A 12,186-nucleotide genomic window follows, 5' to 3' on the forward strand; every position below is an offset into this window, starting at 1 on the left:
TGATTCACATTACTTGGGACCAGGATATTATATAGTGAGTCCACAAGGAGGACCTTACATTCAATATTGGAAAAGATTCAGTATTGAATCTTTTCTGAATATTCAACCTCTGACTCTCATGGGTCCTTATTGACTCTAGAGTCAACACACAGACAATAGGAACTTTCTCAGTTGGTATTGACCAGCAGTTGAACCAGAAATGTGAAATAAATCACAGGGGTAGCTAATTGCTTTTTGACATTCTAAAAAACCCCTATAGATTTCTACCACAGCATAATATATCATTATGTGTTAATTACATTTATTCTAAGCAAGTATTTATGTCCCATGGTGGTAGATATCAATATTAGAATTTTGAAGAAACATTCAATGTTTCAAAAGATAATTTTGTCATCTGAGAATTATCTGGCAACAAAAAAAATATTCAATGTTTCAGCCATGCAGTTCCGTTGTGACTCTGCAGGGCCACTTGTAGAACTTCAGTGTTTTACACTCACTATGTATTTAAAGTAGTGAAGGAAAGCTGATAGTCTAGTACATTTTGATAAAGCTTCATAATGTTTGTTAACCACCAACAACACAGATTTATGACAAAACTAGATGCTAACCCACCATTTTTATTTCAGTAGAGTCTGAATTTCCAGAACAAGAAGCCATATCAGTTATGGGAAGTCTTTGCCTGAATTTTCCTCAATGTATTTAGAGTGTTCAACCCATCTTGTGAATGCCTTGTAAATCCATGAGATGAAGATAATCCTTACCTTTCTAAAGACAGTTTTTACCTTAGAATTTTTTTTTTTTAATTCCAGATCCATCTGCTCCACCAGCTCCATCTAATGTCAGGATTGCCAATATCACTGCAAACAATGATGGAAGTGTAAATGTAGTGATTACTTGGGATCTTCCAGAAGATCCTGATATTCCAGTGCACCACTACAAAGTCTTCTGGAGCTGGACATACAGCAAATATGTAATCCCAGCAAAAAAAAAGAGAAGGAAGATTACCGATGGGGTAAGAAAGAAATCAGTAAATGGGACAGAAATGTGGTTTATTTCTGACACAAAATGGAGTGCAAGTATAAATGTGTGATAAGTTGCATGATTTCAGCCACTGGTAAAACAGTGGTCCTGATTTTTAATATCAAAAGGCCCATAGACAATTTTGATCTCCCAGTCCTTTTCTTACACTGAACTCAGGGAGAGAAGTAAATTTCTGCCTGAGAATACAGGTAAATGCTATAAGATTTTTAAGGAAAGATGAATAAAAAGTTAAATGCTGTTAGTCCTCTAAATTTAGGCTTATTCAATTAATGTTTCTTAAAGTGTTTGTTTTATTTAAAAAGCCTGACATAATCTGCCACATTGTTCTTTCACTATGCAAATAAAACTTGTGACACTATCATAGAGAGTAATTATTAAATAATCATTATAGGTCCAATGGAAAAACATACCCAAAACTCTTTAAATAAACTGCTGTACCAAAGATCTGGCAATATTTCCTTAGCAGCAAGTTCCTATGAGTTTCTTGAACAATATATTAAATACTGCTTTACAGGAAAGCTTTTTGTTATTTTGTTATCCTTAAGCATATTGAATGTTCTTTTAAAGCAGTTAATAGAAATAACTAGATAGAAATAATAGCAATCAGTTAGAGATAATTTGATTCTCAGTGCTTTTGATAGTGAGAATTTGGTCCCATGTCTGTGTTAACACTATGTTTTGTCTCTGGCTGCCTGTTGCACTAAGATGAATGACAGTCAGAGGGTCACAATTCCCTCTCTATCCCTCAGTCACCAAACCCTGGCAGAAATAAAGGAAATAAAGGCTGTGTGATGAGATCATGCAAGTGAATTGGCACAGAAAAGAATTGCCCTTTAAAAAAATAGTTGTGGCAAGATAGGAGCAGGGTTGGACTGTGCTACATAGAAAAGTTTGTGTTTCTCAAGAAACCTGACATTGGCTAAAGACCTTCAGGACAGAAGCTTCAGCCTAAAGATACCTGGGAGCTTTCTCTCTACAAGCTGGTCCTTACATCAGAAATCCCAGAGAACTTTAAAATTGAGCTGGGTCCTTAATACCTTTGCATAGGATACTTCCTACATGCAAATAATATTAAAATAGATCCATTATAGAACATTACAGTAATTGAGGCAAAGTTCTGACCTTGAATATGGGGAAATACAGAAGAACCAGGGTGTATTCTATAGAAAAGGCAGGCTCTTACAATATCCTTCATATTACTCCTGATTTGTATCTTTTCTTCTGCAGCAAGTTGTGAAATTGCACAGCAGTGCCAGTGAGATTCAGGACCCTGCAGATGCTATGGCTTATCAATGGTCATTTGAATATTCTAGCAACTCCTAGGATAAAAATGGAAAATGCAGGAACATTAAAAAAAAAAAAAGAAAGAAGGAAAGATCTTAATTTTTAAGGATCACTGAAGATTATTTTTGTCCAGTTTTTACCTTTAGATGTTGCTTAACCCAAATAATCTCATATGGATTCATTCCAGGTAGACATTGAATTACTTTGACTACAATATTGACACTGTTAGTCAAGAGTTATAGTCAATATGTCAGCACTAAACAAGTAAATATAATTAATATTAAATGCTTTTTGACAATCCCTTTTTAACATCCCAAGTGTTACGTGTTGGATAGTTACTTGGTAATCTTTTTTGCTCTGTACTGTCTGTCAGACTTAAAAGGCACAAGGAATTCTGTTGAAAACATGGAGTAATATCTTCCATCTGGCATATGGACTAGAAGGACATTTTCATAATTAAATCTAGACAAAATGAAAATATAAGACTACTGAGAAGGGTGGTCTCTTCTTTACAATATTATGTGCCTTGTCTTTAACCTGTGGGTTATTGACTGGAGAATTATAAACCTAATCTATTGTTTCCCTGTTTTAAACACTTCCATGACACTGGAAACTGTATTTTTTCTATTCTGTTTTCCATTCGATACAGGAAAAGTGTTCTTTCCAATGAGAGGGTATTTTTCCTTGGTGTTTGTTTTTTTGATTTTTATTTTCAAGAGTTGAAACAAATGGAAAGTATTGACAAATGAATTAAATGTTGGACTTCAGCTGTCTTCAGACTGGCTGTCTCTAGAAAAAAGTTTTCAATTGCTTTACTTGCATGGAAATTGGGGAATAATGTGCTTAAATTCCTTTTGCTAAAATGATTTTGGCCTAAGAGAAAAACCTTGTTATATAGAAGAAAACCCCGTAAGTTTTGCCCAAACAATAGGTTTGGAATTGCCAAGGAACTGCCAAAATTATGCAAACATCAAATAGGCTGGTATTTTTAAAATGACACAGAAAAACAGAGTCAATTAAAGAAATCTTTTGCAGAAGGGGAATTTTGCTCTGAAATTTATATATGCATTTTCTAATTTCAAAAAAGTGGTGTGCCTAAGATAACAAGCCTGCTTTTAATAAAGGCCTGTGTTTCAGCAATGTTATAACTACTTTGTGTATTTATTCTATTATAGGCCCAAAATTATGTGGTCCTGGAGGGACTCCAACCCAACAGCAACTACAATGTAGAGCTGCAGGCAGTAACACGTTGGGGTCAGATACGCCTCAAGAGCGCTAAGGTTTCTCTCCATTTTAGCACCACTCAGGACATCAGGAGTAATAGTGAGTAATCATACTCAAACACCTGAATGCTTTCTCTCTCCTTTTTTTGGAATTTCTATGTTTTATACAATGATTTCTCAAATTTTAAAAAAATCATTTTCTTAAAGGGCTGTTTCGTAGTACAGCGATTGTCTCTCAGTCAAGTTGAGTAAACTTTTCATGTTAAATTTCTTATATAAAAATTGGTAATGTTTTTTGCCTAATTCTTGACTTAGACTCTACTCACCTAAAATAAACAATTGCAAAGAGAATAGAATCCTTTGCGTAACTGCAGTGTTGATATTCTTTAGATGCAATACAGGTATAAATACTGATTGTGTTTCTCAGTGGATGGAATAAAAACATTTCTGTATTTCTTAAATAGACAGTGTAAACCTGCAACGTTTTCCAAAATCCTGGCTAGTTTTAGTAGCCCATTAATTTAGATTCAGTGCCACAAAAACTTGTGTCTACTATTAATTGATACATAAAACATTGACTCTTATATTAGGGAATCTAAAACATTCCATGTCTGACAACAATGCATTCTCAAAATATTGCACACATAGGACCTACATTTGAATTAAAATCTCAAGATGTTCAGATGTTAGGTTATAATGACATTAATGTTAAGGTCTTTAGAACCTCACATGCTAAGTAATATAATTGAAAACTGTCTCTGAATCTGGGAGCAAACCATAATTCTCAGTCAGTTAAATGCTATTTATACAATTACAGTACAATACTGAGTTACTGCTTCAGTTACTGATGGGTCTCTGATTAATTAATATAGCAGAATTCTGATAATAAAATGTTAAAGAATACGGTTTTAAATGTTCTGCCCTGACTCCATTTCATTTTCCATTCATTTACATTCTTTCTTTAAAGTACACTCGAAGTTTAAGCCTGTAGCCATTTTCATAACAGAACTGTAATTACTTTCAACCTCATTAATCAACTGCTGTCATTGCCATATTCTGTTTGGGTATGCATAAAATATTGTAATGTAGTTGTTGGCTATAACAGACCTTTTTGTGTATGATTGCTTCCTATACAAGAAGAAAAATAAGGCTAACTATCCTTCTTTTTCTCGTGTTAAACTAATCTTTACTACTTTTTTGGGCCATTTTGAAAGAAAACAGAAGGTCAAGTTTTCATTTATTCCATACACTGAGTCTTTGCCTCAAATCCATACCAGAATACCAGCTTGAATCTCCACAGTCTGTATATTAGGCAAATTTGGATGAAATCCTTGGCGAGGCCCAAGGTAAATGAATATAAGAGTTCTGCCCTTTCCTTATTGGCCCTCCTAGATTGTACCTGTGCTTTTCATCTTCCCCTAAAAAAGCAGGACTAGTTTGCAGGACAGTGCACAATAGCAAAATCTTCTTGGAGTCACCACATCAAGCTTCTTTTCTATATGTACACAGGAGATGAAATAGAAGAAAAATCATGGTGCGGTCTTTGTGTTTAATAGCATGCACTGATCCATTGAACTCCACTAGAAGCATATCATTGGGGTTTATGGGAGATGTTTACATTTTGCTTATTCTTTTCCTAAGAAATTCACCTTGTGAATTCTCCTGGAGGAGATGCAAATTCATCTTCTGAATCTCTCTCAGGTTAGTTAGGTACAGAGCCAGTCCTGCTTGATGTACTTCTGAGAATATTCAGAAGCAGATGGAGAAATATGAAAAAGAAACAAAAAAATTGCCTGAAATATTATCTAGGACACGACATTCATGGCTTGTCTTTATTTTGGGACTTCCATGGCTTTTGGGAAGTAATTCCAGAAGCAACATGCCAATTTTGCTGAAGTTGCACTGTCAGATGCTCTGCTCTTCGTGGAACAAAGCTCTGTTTTTTAGGTGTCTGGTCCTATTGTCAGAGTAGAGATAGCCCATAACCCGCTGAAGTAATTTAGTCCTACAGACCTCTGTGAGCTTTGACCTCAGCCCTCTGGTGTTACATTTCCCCACACTCAGAAATGCATTGTCTCACTGTATTTGTGTGCTTCACTTCTGGGAAATGTAGCAAGACTCTCGCTCGATCTTTATATAGAAATATTCTAAATTGGTGTCCTGGTTTTTGTGAAAGTGGAGCAGACAGAGAATAGAAAAGCAGAGATTTAAGAAAATTAAAATGATTTAAATTGAGGAATACCTCATAGATTTTAGTTTGCAATTCTCTCTATATAACTTTTTGATTTCCATTTAGGTAGTAGTAACATTATGGTTACCTTGAGAAAGAATTTCCCTAAGTTTGGTAGTTTAATTTAAAACAAACAAAATGAAAAATCTTACCAGATTCAGCAAAGAGCTGAGAAAGTAAAATTTGGCCATAAAGCAAGTGATTTTCAGCTGAAGCTGCATATAAGGCAAAATGTTCAAATTTTTATGTTACTTGTGACAATTATTGAAACCTGAAACTTTTCCTCTCAAGTATGTAATTAATAATTTTCCACTTCCTTATTATTGGACTCCTTAGTTTTAATTAAGGTGTAATATTGAATTAAATACAGCTTTTTTTTTTGCTTTTTTTTTTGTTTATAATCTCAACCTCCTAATTGGATCAGATACATTTGCAAGTGTGCAATGAAAAGTGCAGTTTGAATGAACATTTCTGCTTTTTCAACTGAAAATATCTATAAGTACTGTCAACCCTGCTAAATGTTGATAAATTGTTGCCAAACAAAATGCTTGATAAAGGACATCCAATTGCAATTGCATGTTGAAAGCAAGGCACATAGCACCAAGGGAATTGCTGAAAGAAAATTCCACTCTTGCAATGTTTCCATAAGCATTCACCATTCACTGTTGGGAGCAGGAAAGTGGGCAAGGCAGATCTTTAATCTGACCACAGTGTTCTTATATAGCATACCAGAGGACTATATTTACTTTGATGTAGTAACCACATGTGGCACTCTGTGGGTTACATTCAATGCTGTCCTTGGATTTTGTGCTTATTCAAACACTGCATGAATATAAAGACTGTGAGGTGTTATAGAGAGCTGCTGGTTCTGTGCCTGTTTGAAAAGTCAGTGTGTTAACATTTCTTGTTCTTGGGGATATAAATACAGTCCATTTGCTTATGACTCTTCAGGAAATTTACAGAGCATTTCCCTGTAAAAACTTATTTATATTTTGGTCACTGTCTATGATCTTTGACTGAATTTCAAATTAGTGATTTTTCAACCACTATGTACAGTTAAATTTTTATTTCTTTTAGGTAAGAAACACAAATAAGGTCATTTGGATTAAAGATACTATTATTTTCTGAATTTCAACAAATTTAACATAGTCATTATACAGCACTGTAGTTAATGAAATAGTTTCCTGATTGTTCTGTGTATTGCAGAGGAACGGACATCTGCTGGGAAACCACAGAAAGGACTGGTGGATCCTTACCCATCCTTTCAAAGAAGGAAAACCACTCGTTTTCTTAAAATTGGAACTCCTTTCTATCAGGACAACCAGCTTCAGGTCAAAGTGTACTGGAAGAAGACAGGTTTGTCAAATTTTGCTTTACTATATTTTCTAAGGAGGACTCTCATCATCCATCTCAGAGTTGTAGAACATTAATTCAATATTATGAGTAATTCATAGTTGAATCCTATACCCATCCTTCCATCCCTTCACATTAGAGTGAAACATTGCTCCTCTTTGCATTATGCCCATGTAAATGTCTTGCAGAAAGAAATCAGTTGTATCAGCTATCCAAAAATTGTAGTCAGTCATGTTGGGACACTGAATGTTCACAGAGCTGAGACAATTTTTATTTTGGTTGGAATACCTCTGTAATGTTTAAATAGCAAAATTTGGCCTTACTCACAAAAGCTCTGAGGAACATATGAATGTTTGGCTTATACCAAACTTTATCAGTCACCTTGAATTAGAACAGAATGGGTAGTTGGTCACAACCAGAAAACTTCTTGAAGTTAGTTTCATGCTAGGCTGCATCCTTCTGGTTTTCAGAAAAATCTAACAGCAATTTTATGGTTTAGTCTTCCAGTCAAAAGGCAAATGATAAAAAATTTAAAGCATCCATTCATACTCAGAAATCAATGAAGAGATTTTCCTTTCTTGTCCTCTAGGAGCATATGTGTTGCTCCAGCTTAGCCATAATGGGTTCATGTGCTGTTATTTCAAAATGTGCTCACACTGTTTGGATTTTAGCTTGGAGCAATCTACATGTGCATCAAGACCACTAAATTAAATCCATTCAATTTTTGTGTTTGAAATAAAGGGCTGTGAAGTGAATAGTCATGTTTTCTTCTTGAATTTTTCAAAGAATTTCAGAAATATTTATGTGCTTTTGGGTTTAGATGTGTGTGGCAACACCCTGAATGAGGACATGCTATATAAATGTTCAGTTATGATATGTAACAGGAATATGTCACACTGGGTATTGTGGATTGTGAGAGGTATCCTTTGCTTCTTATCCTTTGCCTCTTATCCTTTGCCTGCCTTTTTGAATAGTTACCTTCCAAATCCTGCTCTGCCCATTACTTTCAAATCCATCCTTATTCCTCCATAAAACATGCAAGCTTTGGTTCAGCTGACTACATACACATTTTGAATATTTGTCCCTGTCTTGGATATGCTAGTTTTATTTTTTCTAGCTTCCCCCATTATTATTTCATCTTTTACTTCATGGAAAGCTGGAATAATTTAAAGTTTAAATAAAAGTTCAGGCATTTTTAATCGGGAATATTCAGTTTACCAAAAAATGTCGTTTTCCTTAACCAAAGTGAGATTTATATGTTCTGAGCTTGGTTGGAACTGATCACCTTAAACTTTAGACTTCTGCAAGTGAGATGTCAACTCCTCCAAACTCTTTTTATTGTCAGAAAAGAAAAGCAGGTGACTTCTGAAGCAATTCATCCCCCACAGCAGCAGAATTGCTCTCTGGAGATGCCTCTCTTCTTTATTGAGAACAGAGAGGAGCCTAGACAGCTCATTTGTAGAAAGCCTAGAGATGCCTAACATCTCTCTGTGAGCTGAGGTTCTATTCTTGGCAGCCTGTGTTGAAGAAAATGAGGGGCAGGATTCAAAGATGAGGAGACGATGATGTCTCCCACAGGCGTCAGACAGGGTTGTGCAACTCACAGTCTCCAGGCAAGATTCAACCCTGTGGAACAATCAATCCAGCTGCAGCTGTTTTCCTGCTAGCCTGTTGCCAGAAGAAAGATCATATGTCCTGTGACCAAAATGCCAGCACTCCTACTGAAATTCACCTTGTGAATTCTCCAAAGTTAGTTATACTTAATGGAGGAAAAATCCTGAGGAGAAGAGCAATATTCTTGTTCCAGCATAGATATCTTGAACTAGGTGTCCACTATTTATAATGGTATTATAACACAGCTATTGAGCTTAGAGGCATTGCACCATACAAATCTGAATATTTCCATCTAAATCTGGAGCTAAATCTCACTGTCTGCTACATACCTGGAGCTAATATTGGTATTAAAGACTATAAATGTATATAAAAAGAAAGAATGTAGTCAGCATCTTTATAGTAACCCATAGTTTGGAAATAAGAGTATTTCAAAGTGGCATCATTCCCAGAATCGGAGAATGTCAAAGAAAGATATGTCTCAGACCTGTACAAAATTGCATGGATTACATGCTGTCAGCTAGTGCCAGGGATGTGCTAGCTGAGTTGTTGAGCAGCTGACTGTACAGCTGACTTACCTTGTGTGAAGCTGTGTGCATCCAGTTGTATGAGGGGAAAGCCAGAAGCCCATTTTGGTCCTGGGCAAGTTCTGTGAGGGACACTGGGGTGTTTAGGTACATGCCCCAGCCATACAGTGGAAGATGCCTTCATTTTTCTTGCAGAACAAGCAGTGATAGCAAAGATGTGTAAAGAGGGGCAGAATATGGCAGTTTGTCACACTTACCTTTTTCTTTTCTTTTTTAAAAAGAAAATATCAGTGTTCTGAGTCACAGCACATGCAGTAACTCAGCAGGAGCCATTGCCTCATGTGGAACTGAAATACAGCCAGTTACCTGCTCCTGAGAAGCCAGCACCTTCTATAAGCACTTGCAAGAGTTTGGAGATTATGTAGTGCATGGATGAGGCACAGTAAATTTGCTGGTGACAATTTACTGCAGAGCAGGTCTGTCACCATGCAAGGAACACAGCAGGAGAATCACATTGTCTGTGTCCCATCTTCATGAAAAACAGTAGTTACTGAGCCAGCTGCACTGGGAGCTGTACCCACACATCTTTCTCCTTTATGAACTGCACTGTCTTAAGTCGTGTGTAGGGAGTTGTAGGAGGTATTAGAGTGCAGCAACTATAACAGGAAATACTGAGAGAGACTTTACCTGAGCCTGCTCAGTGTCATGGCATCTATTTTTACTGTAGGTAGGCAGAGTTCAAATCCTTCCTGAGAGGAAATTGACCTTTTTGTCTCCTACATGGTGGATGAACACAGGAGTCCCTGTCAATTGCACTAATGTTCTCATTTTTGTGTAATTTGGTATTAAAAATCAGCTCTTCCTTGGTGGAGGAATAGCTATTCTATAGTCTGAAATTAGAATGTATAACTTCAAAACAGAAAAATTAAGAGGCCAGCATGAAAGTTGGTTGTAGTAGTCTTTGCTTTGTCTGGTTTGGTTTTCAAGCTTTTTTTGTACTTTATGTGTTATACTTCGTGACCTGAACAAGAGATAGTTGCAAAGATAAGGAAAAAAATGTTATTTAGATTTTGGGTTTTTTTAGATGCAGATTTAAACCAGTATGTTATCACAGAATAACACTATGGCTGGGTTTGGAAGGGACTTCTGGAAATTATCTAGTCCAAACTCCCTACCAAAACAGGTTCACTTGGAGTAGATTGTGCAGGATCGTGTCCAGGCAGGATTCAAATATCTCCAGGGAAGGAGACTCCACAGCCCCTCTGGCCGTCTTGTTCCAGTGTTCTGCCACCCTCAAAGTAAAGGATTTTTTCCTCATTTAGATGGGGCTTTCTCTGTTTCAGTTTGTGCCCATTGTCCCTTGTCCTGTCACAGGGCACAACTGAAAAGACTGTGGCCCCATCTTCTTGATACCCATCCTTAAGATACTGTAAGCATTGATAAGAACGCCTCTCAGACTCTCTTCTCAAGGTAGACCAGGCCCAGTGTCTTCAGCCTTTCCTCATGAAAGGGATGCTTCCGTCCCTCAAATACCTTTGTTGCCCTCCTCTGCACTTGCTCCAAAGACTCCACGCCTCTCCTGTCCCAAGGAGCCCAGAACTGGACACAGCACTCCAGATGTGCCTCACCATGGCTGAGCAGAGGGGCAGAATCACCTTCCTCGACCTGCTGGCAATGCTCTTCCTAATGCCCCTCAGGATCCCATTGTCCTTCTTGGCCACAAGGACACCCTGCTGGCTCATGGACAGCTTGTTTTCCACCAGGACCCCCAGGTCCTTCTCCACAGAGCTGCTTCCTAGCAGGTCATTCCCAGCCTGTACTGGTGCAGGGGGTTGTTCTTCCCCATGTGCAGGACCCTGCATTTGCCTTTGCTGAAACTTATTAAACTTTGTTCAACCCTACATTTGCCTTTGTTATGTTAATATAGGTTCTTTTAGCTGTAATGTAAACTTAAATAGCTACTATAACAGCAGTCTTTCTTTCAGTAAGAACAGTGTTATTAATTTTCTATAGTAATACCTACTGAGAATTTTTTGTTGTATTCCTTATTCAGAGGTCATACCATTCTGTGCAGACTGATGATTTTATTTTTTTTTTTTATGTTCCTCTTAAACTAAGATGGCTCTCTAGAAAAGTTTTGTAGTGTCTCCCAACACTGCAGCCTCAAAGTGTTCCACAGATTACAGAAACAGAAAGACTTGTGTGGATTCCTTATATCACTTAAAGAAACACAAGCATACTCCTAAGGTTGTTTTATATTATTTCTTCATTTTCACTGGACCCATTTTAGCTGGGAGCTGTTTTGTTTTTGAATTTGGATCATTTTACTCAGTCTAAAGAGCTAAAAACAGGTCAGAATCATAGAAGAATTTAAATGAGCTGGAAGGGACTTCTGGAGGTCCACTGGTCCAGCCAGCTGCTCAAAGTAGAGCTAACTCTGAAGTTCAGGCAAGTTATTCAGTTCTGTCTGTAAGGCTCTGTAACAGATACTGTCATTCTTTTTTCAGTATAGGGAATTTGTCCTTCAAGAGTACCAGCCTGCAGAGGCCATCTGAGTTTTTTGTAATGTTAGGATTTACAGATGGTGTGGTGATGTCTCTTGACTATTCAAAGATAGTTCTTCCATGACTGAAGATTCCTCAGTGAAATTTGCAGATGTGCCTCTAGGAAGGCAGTGAAAAGAGCACAATGATGACACCAGGGCTGAAGCTTTTGGTTTTGTATCTTCATTCTGAATAGAATTCATCAGACCTCTGTCCTGTGCAACAACTGCGCCAGAGGGGGTGTTGCAAACTATTACCAAACTGTCTTTTTAATACAGTGCAGGAGTGACTGCATATCAGTACTCAGAAACTGAGCAGAGTGTTTGAATAAATGTCAGGGCAAGTGGATGGATTTTCATATATATGGATTATAA

At 37.1% G+C, this 12,186-nt stretch overlaps 1 protein-coding gene across 2 annotated transcripts in view; it reads left to right on the top strand.

The window, feature by feature from the left end:
- ANOS1 (anosmin 1) overlaps nt 1-12,186 on the top strand; it is a 128,909-nt gene that overhangs the window by 91,901 nt on the left and 24,822 nt on the right. For both annotated transcript variants that reach the window (XM_085052476.1, XM_085052468.1), the window contains exons 7-9: nt 810-1,012; nt 3,501-3,648; nt 6,985-7,134. In XM_085052476.1, the coding sequence (XP_084908602.1) occupies nt 810-1,012; nt 3,501-3,648; nt 6,985-7,134 (501 nt within the window). The remainder of the gene's footprint in view (nt 1-809; nt 1,013-3,500; nt 3,649-6,984; nt 7,135-12,186) is intronic.

Source organism: Lichenostomus cassidix, chromosome 1 (genome assembly GCF_008360975.1).
Source record: "Lichenostomus cassidix isolate B80296 chromosome 1, HeHo_3.0, whole genome shotgun sequence".
Lineage (NCBI taxonomy): Eukaryota > Metazoa > Chordata > Aves > Passeriformes > Meliphagidae > Lichenostomus > Lichenostomus cassidix.